Source organism: Anser cygnoides, chromosome 2 (genome assembly GCF_040182565.1).
Source record: "Anser cygnoides isolate HZ-2024a breed goose chromosome 2, Taihu_goose_T2T_genome, whole genome shotgun sequence".
Classification (NCBI taxonomy): domain Eukaryota; kingdom Metazoa; phylum Chordata; class Aves; order Anseriformes; family Anatidae; genus Anser; species Anser cygnoides.
In genome coordinates this window covers 127,149,792-127,169,754 of record NC_089874.1, presented here as the reverse complement: position 1 = coordinate 127,169,754, position 19,963 = coordinate 127,149,792, and the positions used below count along the sequence as shown (strand labels likewise).

At 44.0% G+C, this 19,963-nt stretch overlaps 1 protein-coding gene across 2 annotated transcripts; it reads right to left on the bottom strand.

Annotated features, from left to right (window-relative positions):
* Positions 1-277: 277 nt before the first annotated feature.
* On the bottom strand, positions 278-19,715 carry VXN (vexin). Of its 2 annotated transcripts, none has more exons than XM_048061853.2 (6): positions 19,530-19,715; positions 15,460-15,515; positions 10,320-10,446; positions 5,791-5,852; positions 3,887-3,975; positions 278-3,307 (listed from the first exon to the last, which is right to left on the bottom strand). In XM_048061853.2, exons 1-6 carry the CDS (start codon positions 19,594-19,596, stop codon positions 3,121-3,123), a joined length of 588 nt encoding a protein of 195 aa, XP_047917810.2. In that variant the 5' UTR covers positions 19,597-19,715; the 3' UTR covers positions 278-3,120. The 2 variants fall into 2 exon arrangements, with proteins under 2 accessions (XP_047917810.2, XP_013028010.2); XM_013172556.3 differs by having other exon boundaries at positions 3,887-3,972.
* Positions 19,716-19,963: the final 248 nt, after the last annotated feature.

The following is a 19,963-nucleotide window of genomic DNA, read 5'->3' as shown; positions in this document are numbered from 1 at the left end:
AGGGAGGTGACACTGCTCGCCTCCCAGGGCCACAAGGAGACTAGACATCATTGTCCATAGTGCGCTTCTGATCAGATGAATAAACATATGTGTAATGTCTAATGCCTGGCTGTGCCAGGGCTTTTCTCTGAGTATCTAATAAAAACGGAAGGCTTTTCCACTACTACAGTACTGGGACCGTTCACAAACACGTAATTCCGGGCTCTTCCTGTGGGGGAACAAACCTTGGATTTTTGCCATCAGATGTGTGTGTTCTTCGGTATCAGAAAACCTGCCTTTATTTCTCACAAAATCCTTCCAAAAGGCTTTTAAGTCACCAAGATCCATATGTTACCACATGCTACATGTTTCTTTTATTTTTTGTATGAATAGGACATATTTTATTTGAATCAATAAAATAGGTATCTACTACAATACAAGAAATCTTCACAGCAGTTCCTGGGATACAGAGGAGTTAATTATGCATCTTGCAAATCTCTCCTTCTCTCGCAGACACAAATTATAAATTAAATAAATAAGGAAACCATAAATACACATTTCAAGATACAGCAAATATTATGTAGAAACATTAACCATCTCTTCTCCATCCTCATACTGCTTAAAGCTATTAATTAACAAAATGAAATACTAAGGTACAGCTCTCAACAGACAAAACGCTTGCTGCCCTGGACTGAACTCTCCAGGTCACATTAGCTACAAGGGCAGGTATCGCAAGTACTCAGAGCCTTAATTCCCCCAAATGCAGCAAATGGACATTTCCCTCTGTTTTTCTGCTTTTTATTTTTGCTTTGCTTAGGGAATGAGTCCAGTTATTACTGTTCTCCCTACTCCTTGAACGTATGTGTTGCTGTACAAGCAAATAGTCCCACCCAATGCACTAGGTTTACCTATTCACGTAAAAATAGCATGTGCCACCAAGGCCAAAGCTGCTGGCAGGGCTGGGGGCAGGGGAGGGGATAGTGTGGTTCATGATATTTGTAAAACACATTTCAGGAAAAATTTGGGGATGGCTCCAGCTCGGTTCAGCCACAGAGGACCTGATTTTGGCAGAGTTACACCATCTAGACTATTGCACGTGGGCAGTGGGTGAAAAGCTCCAGCTGAAAGGTGGGGTGAACCCCTGTGAGGGGTTTGCCTCCTATTGTGTGTGGTTAACGGGGAGCTGTGTGATTCTCCTCTCCCGGGAGGATGCAAGAGAAGCAGGAGAGGAGCTCATCTCCCTGGGCTGGGTCTGCCTCAGGCTGGTTGCCTTTGGTAAGAAGGAGAAAGGGGAGAGGCTGTGTGATTTCTATCTGTGGTGCTGTCCTCCAAGTTACTGAGCACCGATGGGCAGCTGAGGTGTTTTATGAAGGCCTAGTTCCTCTCTCCTCTTGGCAGACTCAGGGTGACAAGACATCATATGTTTTTAAAGGAGCCCTTCCAGCCACATCGCACCTTCTCCAGCACGTCCAGCTCCTTGGAGCAGCTGGGGACACGCACTCTCTAAAGCAAGCTGGGTACCAGTCTGCTGCAGTTGCTTTCACATCACACAGACTTTGGTTTCTCAGCTGTGAACCTTTCCTGTGTACCTCTCCACCCTTCTCACCCCAAAGCCAATGGACCTGGTTGCTTTTGCAGCCTTTCCCTTCTGCCTGGGCTGTGCCTTGGTACCTCTGATTTGGTGGCCTTTGGCTGTGGATCACTGCCCAAGCCTGCACCTCTGTAGGCTGTAGTCCGAGGCTCTCTCAGTCCTCCGCTGGAAGAGAAACTTGGAATACGTTTTTTCAAAGCCCAAGTTGAAGATGATCTTAACACAAGCAGCGGATGAAGCTGGCAGATACCACAAGTGCAGAAATTACCTGGGTAGTTGTGGTAGGAAGGGAAGGAGATGTAACTGCAGTTACGCTGCTGGCTGCAGTCATACCATTCACACCTCTGGCGCACCAATGGCCACCTATTCATTTATGCTTTGGAGCCCTGGCAGTTAGATCAGAGAAAATCATCATTGCTATGAGCTGCAGCACCCATAATTTCCCCAAGTTTATATTTAAAATCGTGTATTTAGGCAAACCAAAGTCTTGTACAATAACCAAGGGAGCACTTACGTGAGACAAGTATTGTTCTTGACTAATACAATGTTGTCTGTAATACCAGTGACATTTTTTGTATTACTTTTTTTTTTTTTTGAGAGGAAAGCTCAAGGGACCATGGTCAGCAATTTCTAATTTTGAAAAAAAATTGGGGGTAGGGGATTCCATTGAATCCACCAGCTCATAAGCAAAGGTCTGGTATATGCAAATATCTCACATTTAGATGTCTACTTGCATCATTTATGTATTTTCTTTTCTACTAGCATTTTGTGCACTTAGGAAAATGTTCTGTGCCACACAGGTAGACAGCAAGTTACTGACTTAATAATCAGGTTCAATGGAAGAAAGTATTTCTTGAGGTTATTCAGTAGCTCATAGTTTGAACTGGCAGGGCACTTTAAAGCACCAGTGACTTGCCATGTGGCAAAGTTTGGTAAATCTGTATTTGCAAACTCGCTCAGTTCTGACTCATCTTTTCTTTAAAATTTTTTGCACCTTTTACTCCTGTCTTGAAACATCAAAACTGAAGAAAAAAGTTGTCTAGCATACGTCATTCAACCAAGCAAATTGTAAGATGCATTTTTTGTCTCCTTTCTCAGAAGAGAGGATATGAGAAGAGGAAGAGGGCAAGCAGTGGTACACAACAAGCAAACCCCTGGCACTCAATGGCACTCAGTAACAAAACCAGAACCATAACCTTGCAGGAACACACGAGCATCTTGGCAGGCTTCTCTTGTTGTGAGTCTGAGCTGATTCAGACAGGGCATGTACAATAGGTCAGCAGCAGTTTCAGCATTGAGTCAAGACGTAAATCTAGTGGGATACTTGGGGTTCTAGTGTATTGCAACAAAGAAAGGCTAGCACGTTGCAGCACACTCACCATTTTTACCTTAATTAGCCTTTCTCCTACCTTTCTGAGGCAATGGCATCAAGTAATGAAAAGGATATCGTTTTCCTGGGGGAGCTGTGCTGTGTCTGTTCCCTTATCAATCCTAGAGCACCTTGTCCTGGCTAAAGGAACTTCTGTCTTTCTGAGTGATGCCAGGACTTATCAGTCTGCCTCAAAGGCACTGTTGGTTGCCCCCAGGTACTCCGACTTCTTCTTGTGCTTCATCCACATCTTCCTCAGCAGGCTGGGCGTCCCGCACAGGTTGCCTCCTGTCAGTGGTAGAGAAGCTTCTGCTCCTGGTGGCAGGGTCAGGTCGTACTCTGCCATCTTCCTCAAATACTGCCTGTGGCTGGCAAATAAAGCACAGGAGGGCTGGAATAAAGCACTCATCTCTGGGGCCCTTTTTCCTTCCCTATGATGACCAGCCACTGAAACCCGTGGGCTGCCCGTTTCCGAAGGTATGGGTGTCCCCATGACGCTGTGACAATGAGCATTTATACTATGCTCAGACTGTTCCTTAATTACACTTCAGAGACAAAATGGCAACTTAATTAAATTTTCCAAACTGCCTTAGGACCAATATTATAGACTACTTAGGGGAAAATACTTAAATTTTGAATTTAGATTTTTTTTTTCCTAGTGACAGAACTGTAGCTGACACCAGGGTGGCTGTACAATAGCCACGGTTACCAAAGTCATCGATGTGTTCTTCAGCCAATTCCTCCCTCCCTTTGGGAAGCAAGCAGAGCTTCTCTGAGCAGGTTTTACAGCTGCGATTCAGAGGTCTGCGGCTGAGGAATTCCTTGTGATCCTGGTGAAGTGGTGCCTGCCTGGGGGGTGTCACCCGTTCCCTCCTCACCAGGCAGTGCCCACGCGCGGCTGCGTTGGGGAGGCTGGGGCAGGGGCTGGGGCTGGGGCTGGGACTCACTCGTCTGCGCGCGGGTGGTCATCCGTGGGGGAGCCTGTGAGAGCCGCCGGCTTCGCTGCGATGGGGATGGCTAGCGATGATGGGGGCTGCTGGGGGAAAAGAACAGCGCTGGTGAGTGGGAACCTTAGTCTGAGGAAAGAGGCTTATTTATTTATTTATTTATTTTTAAGGAAAATGAATACATACTGTAAATCTCTTAGCAAGAAAAAGCAGGTTAAGGACCTGACTGCTGTACCCTTGCCCGCACAAACATTTTGCTCACGTGAATGGTCTCACTGGTTTCAGCACAGCGGCTGTACGAGCAGGACTTACACCTCCCAAAAAATGTGGGAGGTTAGCAGAACTTTTTATTCCTTAGTTTTTACGCCTGGCTTCTTTGGTGCAGGTCACACCTACGGCTGCTTTCCACAACCATCACAATTTCTTGAGCCTTTATGAATGTTTCCCCTGAACTGGATACTTTTAGGTGTGCTCTGAAAGAATCCCAGACTTAAAGATGTTTGAAATTACTTCTGCAAATACTCTCTGAAATTCAACCAGGTGTCCTGGTTCCAGTCAGGACAGAGTTAAGTAGCTCATAGTAGCTGGTAGGGTGCTATGTTTTGGATTAGGATGAGAAGAGCGCTGATAACATGCTGATGTTTTAATTGTTGCAGAGCAGTGTTTACACCAGGCCAAGGACTTTTCGGCTTCTTGCTCTGTCCTGCCAGCGAGCAGGCTGGGGGTGCAGCAGGAGCTGGGAGGGGACAGACCCAGGACAGCTGACCCAAACTGGCCAAAGGGGTATTCCATACCATCTGACGTCATGCTAAACAATATATAGGGGTGGCTGGCCGGGGTGGGGGGCCGGCTGCTCGGGGATAGGCTGGGCATCGGTCAGCGGGTGGTGAGCAATTGCATTGTGCATCACTTGTTTTCTTACACATTATTATTGTTAATACTATTACCATTATCACTATTATTATTATTATTGTTATTATTATTTTCCTGTCTTAATAAACTGTCTTTATCTCAACTCACAGGCTTCACTTTCCCGTTTCTCTCCCCCATCCCAGAGAGGGAGGGGGGAGGGTGAGCGAACGGCTGTGTGGTGTTTAGCTGCCAGCCGGGTTAAACCACAACACCAGGTTAATTGCTGGTAGGTGTAATTAGTTTCATTACATTAATAAAATTAATGCTGTTAATTCTGACCATCCTTAAATATTGGTCGTTTTCCTTGAGCGTAGGCCAGCTAACAGCTAGCTGGTATATTGTAGCCATCCAAAGAGCATTTGAAGCCATAAAGTTTCTGTAGCTTAGTTTAGTGTTTGTCAGAAACTTTTCAGAGCCCTATTTTCTGTTTGAAAATCTATTTTTTACAGAATGTAAGGACTTCGAAAATTGTTTTTGTAAAAAAAAGAGGAGGAAAATATTTTAGTAAAGCTGAATCATTCTGAACCAAAACATTTTGTCCCTACTACAGAACAAATTTTCAGATTTTGTATGATGATTTCCTGTTGACTCTGTATTCACCTTTGTGATTGATCTGATCATCTTTTCAGCGTTACGTTCCGGAGTGTGTGAATTATTTGACACTTATTCCATCTTAGAAATACATCTTTTCCCAATTGATGAGGTTTCCTGAGGAGCAAGAGGCTAATTCCTCCCAAGCCTTGCCAGGGCTGACCATGCAGGTGCCTGCCTGCCTCCACCCTACAATGTGTCCCCGGTTCAGGAGGGGCAGCTCTCCTGCGCCAGCCGCTGCTCCCAGCTGGGTAGCCCCTGGCATCAAGCCTGTCTCAAAGCCTTGAAGAAGACTGTGAAACCTGCAAGTGCTGCCACTCTGTTAATGTGGGACATGTTAACAGGTACTAGGTTTTAATATGCATTAGGCAGCGGTAGGTGGTCTTGCTGTATTCACTTACCAAAGATTTTCTATCTGACTGGTGATTACAGGACTTGGATGACTCTCGTTCAGTTATTCCCACTGCAAAGCATAAGAAACAGGGCATTATTAGTGATTATCCCATTGGCACAGCTTGTATTAAAAGCATCCTTCCACATACTTAAGCTAAGTATGAAAACAGCCAGGGTTCAGGTTGTAGTTCCACCAGATCTGATTATAGCCAAAAGTGAAAAAAAAAAAATCTTTATTCTGATAATCTACTGCGATGTCAAAATGAGTGATATTGAAATTGCTTAAGTAATTACAAAAAAAGCATTTAACTGCGCTTAGACTTTTCAAATGAGATGATGAACTTTCCTTAGACCAAATGGGAGCCTTTTCCCACTGCTAACACTTTTATATGTATGTGTGTGTGTGTGTACATGTGTATACACTTATTTTTATAAAAGTGTGTATGTACATGAAAAAAGCTAACTCAGTTTTTGTGCACACTTGAGCTCCCCACCAGGTTTGTCCTGCCTAGGAGCAGGGAGTCATTCTCCTTTCTGGGTTGACCCATGGAATTATTCTTACACGGACAGCGATGTGTGTGACATCCACCCCACCACAGGGAGGGATTTTAACTTTTCTCTCTGCCTCTGGCCGAGTGGGACCTCTCTCTGCTGTCCTCGAGCCTGGAGGTTAGCTTGCAATTACAGGCGTGTGCTCAGCCGAGAACTTCTCCCCATGTAAATGCTCGCTGACATTCCTGCTAGTTGTGCCAAGGAAATAAATGAAGAAGGGATTCCAGATTTTTTCTCACAGAGCCAAATCCTCCCATTTGGCTGTGGGAATGATGTGGATCTCTCTCTCTCTCTCTCTCTCTCTTTCTTTTTTTTTCCTCCCCTCTTTCTTTTCATTCCTGGCCATTTTTAGGTGTCTGCTCTTTTTTAAAAGTGGTATTCAAGTAAGGGAAGGGCAGAGACTTACGGAAACACCAGGACTCACCAAGATAGAAGATACAATATGATTCACAACTGCTGTTACCAAGGAAATATAAATAATAACTGGAAACCACAGAAATAGCAGGGATGCTGCTTATAGCACTGTCTCCAGCGTGAGTTAACAGTCAGAAATATCTTGTCCTTCTGGGGGCAATAGCTGACCAAGATAAATATCTCAACTAGCTTCTCTCCTGCTGCTCTCCCCCACCAGTAATTCCATTAGGTACCTAACCGTATCCCTCACGTCAAAGTTTAATTCAATTACTTTCTCTCATCTTGTGTGTTAGGTTACTAACAGTATTGGGAAAGTGGCTCCAGGCACCAGTGCTTCAGCTAATGTCCATATATATATATATTCCCATTATACATAATATATATATATATAGTTACAATATATAAACTGTATTCTATAACAATATATAATCTATATAAATATTACAATATATAAACAATATATATAAACAATATATATATAAACAATAAACATATATATATTGTTTGTTTGTTTGCTCTTATATTGTCTGATTCTTCCATTCAGCATGCCCCTATTTTTACATATAGAAAATGTTCTGGTCAACTTTTGCAAAATATTTAAGCAAAAGTAAGTCCTCATGGCTTCAATTTGGTAAGTGCTTGTCAGGACAGGGGTGGCTGGGTGCACTGTGAATGCCACTTCAAGAAGGTGCTCTGGATGGCCAAGCACGGGACAAGGGTTGCTCCAAACCTTTTACTATGACTTTGCCCTATATTTCCAAGATGAGTGCTTGTACAAAACCGAGTACTTCTTTCATGTAGAATAAATGCATATATACACTTAAATATTTAATCTATCCACCCTGTGAAGCAGAGCACAGCTTTGAGGGCTGTCAGGAGTTTATTGTTCTGGCCTTGACACCTGACCTGCTCCATGCTAGTACGGACTGTCCTTATGCCTTGATATTTGTACAGCGTTTCTAATGCTAGCAATAAGCAAGCTGATGCTCTCATCTGTACTCTTTGCACATTTCTAGCTTCCTATGAAAATTTAACTGTTTGTTCTATTACCCAGATTTCAATTTGTGCTTTATCAAATCTGTAGTCTGCTTAATATTCAGCAATAATTGTCTATGAAGCAGGCCTGGAAAACACCAAAGTCAGAACTATTCCCAGTAAGGATGTTGAAGGATGTTTTTGAGGGGTGAAATTTATGTAGAGGGCACATTTGTACGGAAATTAATGCAAACAGATGTTGTACATCCTGGGACAAATATATATATATCACTTTATAACACATTAGGCTGGCTCTCCAGCTGTTGAGAAACAGCTGCAGAAACCTTTCTGCACTCTTCCATGGCACCTCATTCTCTGTGTAGCTATTTGTTAGTACAACGCCTGCTGAAACCAGAAGCTGTAGCACATCATCCAACCCAAACCGTTCTATGATCCTTTGATCATAGCAAAGGGCTATTTTTATTTTCATACAAATATTTGCAAACACTTCCGCTTTTCTCCCCTTACAATGCTAAATTTGTAGTCAGGTGATCAAAAGTTATGAAGCACCAGAACTGGACCATGATTATTTTATTCCCCTTTGAGATTCAGGCTCTAATTTGTGACCAGAAACCATTTTTCCACAGATTGTTCTGCCCCATTCAGTGCACCACATAGAGAGTGTTCACTCAGAAAGTAGTTATTCATCCTCAGCTTTTATTGTTCAGTAGGCGGTCCTATACCCAGTTTTCCCACCAGTGAATCCTCTGAGGGCTAGACTATTCATTTTTATGGCCTTTTCTGTATTGCTGGTCACTGTGGTCAACATCTGCACAAACGTTAAAAAAAAATCCAACAGCTTCATAGGCTCCTGGAGGATAAGGGGTTATACTGGGGAAACAAAGAGTTTAACAAAGAGTTTAAGATTAGAGTTTCCTGAGACGAAGTTTTCAGAGGAATTGAGCAGAATGCAGCACGGTTTGCAGTCAAAGTACAGCTTTTTGTGGCAGCTAGAACTGAGTGCTCCTGGGTATCAGAGTCTGAATTGTGAAATGGGCACCCAGAAAACAGGGGATGTATCAGCTGTGTTAGGTGATGTGCATCGCTGAGGAACCCGTTGGCAGTGAGGGACAGAGCTTAGGGAACTATTTCAGGAACTTGGAGATGTCCCACTGCGTTCTCTGAGCACTTTCTGTGCCAGCATCCTACTAATGTCCTCATTATGCTACACAAGCTAAGGTAGCCCTAGAGGAGCTCTGGTGTCCTGAACAGCTGCTCCTGGTGAAATTGGCTCCTGGTGAAATCCTTTCCCCCTCTATCTGCTCCTCCAACAGTCCCTTTTGCCTCTGTTTTATTTCCAGATCTCTTGCTCAGCACAGTTAATTTAACCTTAGTTGCTCCCTCTTTCCCATTCAGTTTCTTTGCCCAATCACTTCCCTTTCTCCCCTTATGAGAACTGTTTCCCCCATTTTCCACTCCTCTTTTCAGATTCCCGCATCCTTTCTCCCATTGGTGCCTATCTGGTCTCTTTTCCCCTTTGCTCCCCCTCACAACAGACACCACAAGTCTCTTCTTTCTCCCCTAGTACCTCTCTGCCACCCACTGCCCCCCAGCCAGTCCCAAACACTCCTGCTCCATCCCTCCTCCAACCCCTCAGCCCCAGCTCTTTGTTCAGCCATGTCCTGGCTCCTTTCCTGGTTTCAGATCTTTCCCCACAGTCCCAAGCTCAATTTGTCCCTTCCCAGTTTCCCAGGCCCTGCTCTTGCCCACTCCGTGTTCAGATCAGGTGGCTTACAAACCACGCAGTTGCAGACCAGTGGTGTGAAGAACATGCTCGTTCATGGTAGGATCTGCTTTACATTTTTAACAGCTTTTAACAGCTAAACTTCCTATGTCTCTACCAAACGTGTGGCATATGGGGTTTTTCAAAGTCTTTTAGCTGGATTGCATCTGGGTGGTTTTTCATGGGAGAGCAAAAGGTGTGTTTTTGATTAAAAGGCCATCCCATGCCAAACTTCATGGCCCTGCTCCAGCTTCCTCCTTCCAAGCATAACACATCAGCACTGAAGGAACTGAACGACCAGTCTGTTTATGTTTATTCATTTCCTTGTTTTTGCATTGGCAAACTCTATTTTCTCCTTCATGGGTTCTCACAAATATGATGAACAAGTTTTGGTTGAAAAAAAAAAAAATCAGGCCCGTGGCTGACAGCCAGAATCTAAAATTTCATCCCAAATGATTATGTTTTGGCAAATTTTAAGGAACTGAACAGGGATCTTATATAATAAGATGAGTCAGGCAAGCTCAGTTATAAGCAATCTATCATTGCTACAATACTGTCAACTCTTGGAAAGGGAGAGTTTATGACTTTGAATAAAGCAAGTGCTGCTTTATTAGCTTGCTCTTGCAGGGAGCAGAGCTCTGCAATGATGTGGTCTTTATCTCATAAATTCCACTGAGTGTTTTAAGCATGGAAGTACCCTTTCCCAACATAACAAAATGTCTGCTTCACTGCAGACTGGAAGACTGCAACATCTAGAAATGTTCTGAAGCGATGGAGACCCAGAAGGCGGTGGAGCCATTTCTGAGGACTTACCGTGCATGGTGGTGCAGGGTCCCTGCTGCCCGCCCCGCAGGCGGCCCAAACCCCGCACCTCCTCTTCTCTGTAGAACATTTGGTGGAGATTACCGTGGTGGGGCTGACAGTCAGACACTGCTATCACCTGCAGGGAAGAGGTAAAAGCCTCCTGTTAGAGCCAGGCTGGGACAGGGCCACCTTTGCAGGCCCCCAGGGGGTCTGCTGTCGGAGTCCCGATGGAGCAGCCTTGGCTGGGAGCAGTGTGCTGCTTGCTCCTCTGATTGCTTTCCTGCCATCTGGGGAGAGGTTTGTTTGGTGGGGACCGGGGTGGGATTCATCTTGTTTGGTTTCTGACTCTGAGCTTCAGAAATACAAAGCACGGAAAAATCAGGTGTGTTCCCTCGGGGACCCAGGTGCTGAGCGGCAGCTTCCTGCATTCGTTTCAAGAGAATGAAGTGTGGCCCTCATTAACTTCTACTGATTCAGGATACCCCTCTGAGTCAGCTTAGCTTTAATTTCTTATTGCATCATATTTTGGGCAGTCAGTTAAAGTTACGCAATGTGAATCAAAAATGCTATTTCTTCAGGCCTCTCCTGTCTCACCTGCTATTTGACAAAGAAAAGGCCTCATTCCACCCACCGGTCTGCCTTCTAACAAACACTCCAGATAAAAACAAGACAGCATTGAGGCACGTCCCCTTGCATTCATAAAATCGTTCAATTTCTTTAAATAAATTAGAATTCGGTGTACTGTTAATGTGCAATATTCTGTGTTTGTGAACCTTCAGGCAGATTTAAAAACACGTGCAAACAGATGTTTCCCAAAACCGGAACAAAATAAAAGCCCAAACCTGACCGCTTTTTACTTTTTCAGATTCCTTGTATCCGCAGGAGTCTGGTCTGGATCCTCCTGACCGGTGGGACCAGGAGCCGACAGCAGGCAGAAATGCTGCTGCAAAGGGCTGGTGAGGCCACCAAGCCCTAATCCGAGACCTAAGAGGGGTTTTCTTCTAGTTCGGTGCATCTTGGCACGCAGCCTAGCGCAGTCCCTTCTCTGTAAGATACTTAAGGATGTGCCCAGTGCTAAGGTAAAGCCAGAGGGACTGCTGGTGTCCTTGAAGTCAGGCACGTGCACCAGGTGGGGCCTGGCTCTCCTGACCAGGAATCTGGCACTGCCGGACAGGGTTCGGCCACACCATCCTGCCCAAAACTCAAGAATGAGGGGGCTGATGGTGGCAGGAGGCCTCCTCTTGCTGCTCCATCATTTAGCTCTTGCTCACACGCAGTCTTGTCTGGTGTGTGGCTGAAAATTTCTGCAGCCCTCTCCTACCGAGACACCTGAGGTCGCTGCTTTTGCATGGTCATGGAAAGAGCATTTTTGGTAAGTAGGAGGCGGGCTGCAGCAGTCTCTAGTCCTGAAAGTGGCTTGTTTGATCAGTGTAAACCACAACTGACTTGAAACTTAACAATCTGCCGGTGCATTGCAGGGGATGATATTTAGTTTGAACTCCGTAAATAGCAGGAATTATTTAGGCACGTTATCTATGTTCTCAAGGTCTCTTGCTACATGCCGTATCAGTAGTGCCATAACACCCTCAAGCAAGTTTCAGTGCCATTTGCCATTACAGTCAGGGACAGCAGCACCATCTCAGTTAACTTGCTTGTTTGCAGCATTTGGCTGTAGTACACTTTGGGAGTTTCTCAACTCCTAATTCGAGACTTCACTGCGACTTTGGCTACCTCACCCATTATTGTAATACATAAAGACTTATCTAGGTCAGGAAACTAAACCTGCTGCAACACACTTTTGATCTAAAGTGGAGCTGACATTTCTCTAGGGTACTTAGGGTAAGGCAGAAGGATCAGCTAGAAGTCACTTTTCTTTTCTAAATGCACTAGGAAATTTAAATCTTGTGTGAATGGCAGAGTCATCTAGACTCTGCCGAATTAGTACGCTGCTCTTGAAATAATTACTAACTTAAACCTCTATGTCATTTGCACGGTTCATTCTGTTTGCAGGATGCTGACTCTGAATTCAGAGCTCAACAAAATGTCTTTTTTTTTTTTTTTTTTTTTTTTTGTGGACATGTACGTGAGGGCACTGAGGCCTTGCACACCTGCTAGTGTTACACAAGGGACACAGAGGACACAGGAGCATTGCAGGACAGTGCAGAGGCTGCTCCAGCAACCCCATCAGCACTCTTGGAACCAAAGCCCCCCAGAAGGGGCCAATTAAACATCTGGATTTGGGTAAAACTTCAAAGCTTAGAGGCTGGACGATGAGCTGATTGTTTATAGAGGAAATATCAGATTTTTGGAGCTAAGCTCTTTTTGATGGTCTAATGCTGATCTAATTTTTAATGTGGCAGCACTAGCATACACAGAGGGATTTGCCAGCTTTCTGCAAAGTATTCAGGTACAGTCATCGAGTGTTTTTAGAGTTGTTATCCCAATACTTGGGGAATAGGAGTGCAAGGAAATCAAAAGAAAGGATCTACTCTCACTGGGAAGAACTTTTAATAGGACAACAGGAACTGCAAATAACAATATCATTGAAATAATTTTATTAAAGAAGGTGCTTCTCCCTTTCACCCTTCCACTGCCATGGTTGTGCTTTTGGGGTGGATTCTCAAATGTCATTGAAGTTACCTTAGGTCAGTCGCCTGAATGTTAAATCACTCAGTGCTACACTGCTTGAGTATTTTTGCCATGAAAAAAAGTCTGGCAGATGTCCACACTGCTCGCTATTTTTGCCCTTCCCTAGGATTAAAGTTGTGCATCCACTGCAATCACCAGAGCAGAAGCTCTCAAGTTAGCTGAGGCATTTCTACAGCACAGACTGCAGGTGCAGAAGTAAAAGTGAAAAATAAATAATCATACTGCTACGTTAGTGTGGGTATAGAAATTGGTAATCACAACTTCCTCACAGGCATCTATATTCCACTGGGTGCAATTTATTTGAATGGTTGCACATCAGCAGCTGCATCACACTGAAAAAGAGGAATGCACAAGTCAAAGAGCTGACTGTCCAAATTGCATTGGTTTGCAAACCTTGCTTATCTGGATCTGCAGACCATTCCTTAGGCTTGGTGCTCCCGCAGCTAATATGATGCTGTGTGCATCATGACTAAGAGCTGGTCAAAGGATATCTTTAATTGGGGTCAGGAAAGCCCCAAAGGAAGAAGAAAATCATATCAAAATACAGCAACAAAACAGGGACTTTCCTCTCTTGTTTTCTTAGACCTTTGTGAGTATAGTGCTGAGTACAACAGCTGACCCAACCCAAATTAAATATTAGAGGCCCCCTACATGACAGAAACAATTTTCTGCTGAGTTTTTAAACATCATAACAGACATAAGGTTGTCCTAGCTTTTGATGAGAGCTAGCTGAAAATTATCCAGCTGAATAGGTTTATGAGAAAGTTCTGATTAGAAGAAGTTTGGGCATTTGGTTGGAAAAGTATTTATTTTGTCAAAAAAAAAAAAAAGAAAAAGAAAAAGAAAAGAGGAACTATTTAAGCATTCTGCCGTATTAGAACAATTCACTTTTTGATTGGACTTTTATGCTATTTTTACATTATGTGACAACATATGAGAGAGCATAACAAATAAAAAAGAAATATCTAAATACAGCTTATTTTGAGCAACACTGGGACACTGAATTTCATCCTCATTTGGGTCAAAGAGTCACTTTGAGACCTCAGCCCAAGTGACTGGATGAAAATAAGATGTTTACAAACTGAGAAAACACACACTTTATTTTTATTTTTTTTTTCTTTACTCAAAACCACAGGGATATTCCTGACTCTTATTGGGGTCCACTCCAGGTATCCTATGAAGTATTTGGGTTCTGTGATCTGCTTTAATAACCAGGAGAGGGGATGGAAGCAAATATGGCAAGTTTTTTCCCAGTGCATGGGTACGTGTGGTAAGCAGGGGGACCCGTGGTGCTGTGGGGAGATTAGGGAATCTGGACTATGAAGAGGAGGGTATCTACAAATGGGGAGCAGGATGGTAAGTTGGACAGAGCATGGGAAGAGGAAAGACCATGGAGCAAAATGTTTCAACAAAGTGCTAGAGAACTACCTGTGTCTGTAATGAGAAGAAACACTTTGACAGAAGAGTCTTAAAGCTTGTGATTTAACATGCACAAGAGAAAGCGGGGCTGTCGTGCCTACAAGACAGAACTGCAATAAAAGGATGATGAAAGGGGTCGTGAATAGGCTAACTGGGTTTAAGAAAGGAAAATTGGCTCCGAAGACAAGAAAACTCAAATGAAACCAATGTTTCAAAGTGTCTAAATTTGGAAAACATTTTCTCAGTGTTCAGATCTTTTGCTAATGCTGTTATTACTATTTATTTAATAATAATGCCCAGCAGACATAATCAGGGACAAAAATAGTTAGAGACCTATTGAAGAGAACTGCAATGAACACAAGTCACCCATTCAGTGAAAGGAAAGCAGGGAATGAGGAGAAAAAAGCTGAGACTGTATAGCACAGTGCTGTGGGAAATGTTTAGGTATTTTTCTGCCCAAAGCAGGAGTGAGCACTGGGCTGGATTGTAGGGATGGAGAGAGAGGAGAGAACCACACACAGATGCAAGCTGCTGAGATGTTTAGGAGCCAGGTTGACCCCATGCCACCATGATCAAGGGACAAGCATCCTCCTGTGGCTCTCTTAGAGTCATTTATTTGACTGGAGGTTACAGCCCATTGCTTGATGTTTTCCTCCCAAATTCTCTGTGTAATGTGGTACTGGCTCCTTGGTTAATGTGTGTACGTTTTGTTATGATTTGCTTGTTTTTCTTTCCTGCCTGTCCCTCCGGCACTATTATTAGTGCTTTATGGATAGGAGTTAAGTCTGTGAATCCCTCAGATGACCCGTGTTGATAAGCTGTGTTCATTTTGAATAGCTCTGCACAAAGACCTTATTTTTTGAGGAGTTTCAAAGTAATTCTGTAATAATCTGTATATACAGACTAAATCATCTGTAGCTGTATAGGAACTCCCTTTTCTCATTCTCTGTATCAGACACTGCTGAACTTCTTTGCCCTGAAAGATCTGCTTCCCATTTCTCCATGACATTTTGAAAGATAAGCTTAGCCAAGTAGAATGAAAACAAACAAAAAAAAAGAGAGGGAGGGAAATTTTTCTTACGCTCTTGGTTAGGATGTGCTGCGTACTTTTGGCTCTCCTTCGGGCAGGACTACATGCTGTGAAAAGAACAACAGAAAAATGGTCAGGGTGGGGTGGAGGCAGACATGCCCAAGTAGCAGACAAGGGTGGTGCCCACTGAAGATGCTGGTGAGGATCTTGCTGGTTTGTGGTGGAAATGGGCACTGCTCTGTTTGGGGCGAAGTGTCAGGAGACCAGCAGAGACCCTCACCTCAGGTAGGTTTTCCTGCCCCGATGTAGGGGGGCAGGAGCTGGGAGAGAGCCTCCAAACAGGCTCATGGTGTCTGACACTTGTCTGGTGGCTCTGTGCATGTCAGCTCTTCTCTTAGCCCCCATGCAGTCTCTGTTGGGGGACATAGAAAAGATAAGGGCTGGAGCAGCTGGTGTTGGATAATAACTGCTATTATTGGGGGAGAAAAAAAAAATAAAACACCACCACCACCACACCAAAACCTCACCTCATTTCAGTATTTTAAAGTCACTTCTCATTACTTTGTGGTGCTGTAGCTGTGCTACACCAGTGAGATTAGGCCAAATATGCCTCTGAAATGCCTCCAAAAGAATGGCATGGTGGGGAGGGGCGGAAAAAAAAGGGGTTTAAGGAGGATTCCAACTGAAACAACCCAAAATAAAATCTTTTTTTTTTTTTTTTTTAATGTCACCTCAGAGACCATTTTCCAGCTATACAATACAGACATCTGTGGGCACAGGGCAAGAGCCTTCCCAAAGTGTCTGCACGTTCCCATGGGTTTCCAGGAGGAATCTGCCTCTTCCTACAGGAGGCCGTGTCCTGGCCTCCTGTCTAATGATATTTGGGATAGGGGCTCTTTGGTGTTAGGAGAAACTGGTGTTTCTCCTTCCATCCAGCAAGCTTCAACCATGACTAGTATCTACACTGACTTTGGAGAGGCTGATCACTTTATCTAAATACAGATTTTTTTTCCAAAAAGCTCAAATAACTTCATGAAGAAATTTCAGTTTTATCACATTATGTCCAAATAACAACATTTGTGCTACATCTGTTCCTTTTTTCTTTTTCAGCCACAAAATGACCCATTCAGTACTTTAACTTGATGCAGCGTTTTGCTTAAACTTTTTCTCAATTTGATTTCTTAAACCCATGAAGACACCAAAATCATAGGCAAAGCAGAAACACTGGTCACAAGACACATGAGAAATGAGGATCGTAAGCCAAGCTTTTGACTGGTCATTGCACTCACATGGAAGTGATTGGGTTTGGGTGTTTTTTGGACAAAGTGAAGATTGATTAAATGCTTTTAGTTCCAGTTTGACTTCAAACCTGAAAAACTCAGTTATTCTCCCAGCTCTCATTGTATCCTACTCTTTGCACGTTAGAATTATTACCCTCCCCTGTATGCAGAATACAGGAGTTATGGCTACAGGATTTAGCAGCTGGTTACAGAAGGGAGCCTACAAAAACTTGCAAAATTCAGAGCCAGGTTTAACTCTAATTCTACATTCTGACCCTGCAGGCAAGGCATGTGAAGGGAGGCTTCCCATTCAGGCTCCATTTGTAGCCCAAAGGCTTTGAAGCATCAGAAAAGTTTGTTAGGGAGTTGCAGGTGACTCTTGCTCTCCAGCTGAGTTTGCCTTTACATTTTTGGCATCCAGGAGCTGCAGTGCTCATCTTCGCTATGTGTTCATGTTTGTGGAGACTTTGGAAGACGTGGAAGCAGCTGGAGTTGGCCCAAGGCTTTTCATTCCTGCTGCTAATCTGAGTTCCTGCCTTGAGGCGATGAGGTGCAGTCCTGAAGGACCTGGGCCTACTGCTCCCGCTGCCTGTGGGGCCGTGGGGGTGAGTGACAGCAGAGGTGGCCTCCACAGTGCTGGGCACTGCTGCCCACACCACGGCCTCTCCTTGGATGGTATGAAGGAAAACTGAGCAGCTTTCGGGGCCGTGGTACAAGAAGAGCTGGCCACAGGACCAGAATCACTCTTCCTACACAGCCTGCGTTTGTCTAAGAGCTACCCTTGTCTGTGAAGGACAATGTCAGCAATGACTTGTGGCGTCCCGTAATTTCTCCCTTGCACACCGGGAAGTCGCCAGCCCTGGGGTGTGTAAGCGCTCAGTCACAGGAATCCAGGCATTTTGGCAATTTTAGTGGGGGAATCTAGGCAAACCAGGAATCTTAGTGCCTACAGCCACTAGCCCGCAGGTCTGGGGATCTCAGCTTTAGGTATCTCACTGTTCAGGTACTTTCATGGATCCATCTGAAATCCCCGTTTCGGATGGGTGGTCTGATTTTCTGCAATGTTGAATACCTGCAGGCACCACTGAAAACCAGACCACCAGCTCAGACACCACAGCGAGGATACAAGTACTGAGCATTAGGACCCCATAAGACAGAAACAGAGTTTTGGCCAATCTCTGCCCATAGTTAAGCAGGGTGGTAAGACAGGAGGTAATAAATCTTGTCCAAGTCCCCTGCTAGCAACCTGCTGAGGTACAGGGTGCTTACACACCTATCACAAGCAAGTTATCTGCGTGCACAGTTAGAGAGTGTGCTCAGCTGTCAGCCTGATCACAGCCTGTTTTGAATGGGGTGGTATCCTCAAGGATCCCTACTGCCTTCTCCTGCATGAGTAGTTTTATATTTTAAAACATGGCAAGCATGGAGTGAAAACCATACAAGCACAATGAAGTTGTTTTTTTTTTCTTTTTTTTTTTTTCCTTTGAATGTGTTGTAACTTGCTTTTGAAGCTGCTGCAATCACTTTTACTGCTGGTATTTTATTGTGTGAGGACTATAATCATTAATTGTTCGTAGGCAAAACACTTCAATTAAGTGCAGAAAAGTTCAGTGACACAAAGAATCACCTTCACGTCTCTGGTATTTTACGTATTTTACTGCCCAGTGTGAGGAGTACAGTTTATATATATGTCTCCCAGAAGTGAGTACTGTTGTGCTGTTATTGGCACCAGGCTGGTGCACGATGAACCGTGTACTAATGCACTTAATGGTAATAAATTTGCCTATTTTCAGAGTGCGTACGATCCACAGACTGACTCACTCGCTGCCTGTCATTTGCCAGCATACGTGGCAAATGGCTCACATGGGCTGAAGAAAGGGAAGGCATGAAAGGGAAGTCACAGCACCAGCAAACATCCAATTACTTGAATAGCCATTGAAAGAAGAGTGAATTGCGGAGGTAGACGCGAGTGACCCACTTGCACAGGAATACAATGGCAGCAATGAAAACAGTGGGGTTGCAGGGCTCTCCCTGCAAACATGATTTTTCTGCAGGGAGCAGGAGCAGGAAGGCAGGGCTGAATTCTTGCAGATGCCGTTTCTGGATTTGCCTGCAAGAGGCTGTTTGTATGTGCAGTCCAGATTTCAGGCAACAAAAACAATTACAATGACGGTTCACTTTGTCATTTCCACTTACATTCTGAAATTAAGCAGCTGAGAGCTCAGGCTTGCAGCTTGCAAGTAAAGATCAGATCTGGCCCCACAATTTGTTTTCCCTGCTTTTACCTGCTTTCTTTTTCTTGTTGCTGAAATATGCAGCTATTGAGTTTAAACTAATTTGTTCAATCAAATGCAGACTAGGCTTTGTCCGGTTCTTACTCTTCATTACAAGCAATTAATGTTAATCATGCATTCATTTCGAGGGCATGGCTTTGGAAATGTTCCACTTATTGAGCCAGCAGACTTAAATTCCACATTCATGCAGTTCACCCAGTTCATCTGAGCTGCTAACTGCTCACAGAACTTCATTTTCTTTTCTATCACACAGAATAGCCACACAGTTGCAAGCTGTCACTTTAGCAATTACCTCATAGGTACACGAACACTGACTCCAGATCTCTCCCAGTTTTGCCCGTGCAAGGATTTTACACAGCCACAATGTCGAAGCACCTGCATGGATTAGCTCCAGAAAGAAGCAGAGAGCACTGAGCTGGCAGCGCAGCGCGGCGCAAGCAGAACAGACAGATGAGCTGCTCCTTTCAGAGGTTTCTCTGAGGATAAAAACACTCCTTCCATCCAAAAGACAACACCGTACCCAGCATTATAGTTCTGATGTACTCACATTTGGATGAAATCACGGTGGTGAAAACTTCTAAATTTTCGTCGCTGCAGCTGTAAATCTGGTGCATTTTCCACCTCTCTCTCCTGACTGCCTTTCAGCTTCATGCAACTGCTCTGAACTTCTGGTAAATAGGTTTCACTAATCCAATCTGGCTCTGTGATCATTGTCCAGATCTACAAAGGACAGACTGATGCTGTGATCTCATCTCATTCCATATTCTTCATTGCAACATTTTCTGCTCCCATCTGCCTTTTTATGAATACTATTAATGCAAAGATTTAATTTAGCTGTTACTTAAGCCTCTACTCAGATAGGAACATTTTATCCTTTTACCAGTTTGGAGAATCCTCCACGAGAAATGGCTAATAATAAAGTCTGCTCTTTGCAGCTAACGTATGGGCAAATAAAATTTTACAGAAGTGCTGCAAGGTTTT

Bases quoted from the DNA above. Each gene is read 5' to 3' on its own strand.
- VXN (XM_048061853.2), bottom strand. From the start codon at position 19,596: ATGCACCAGATTTACAGCTGCAGCGACGAAAATTTAGAAGTTTTCACC. The intron at 10,447-15,459 runs GTAAGAAAAATT...TCTTCCCTGCAG, and splicing joins AGCACATCCTAACCAAGAGC to GTGATAGCAGTGTCTGACTG. The intron at 3,308-3,886 runs GTGAGTCCCAGC...TTTATTTGCCAG, and splicing joins GACCACCCGCGCGCAGACGA to CCACAGGCAGTATTTGAGGA.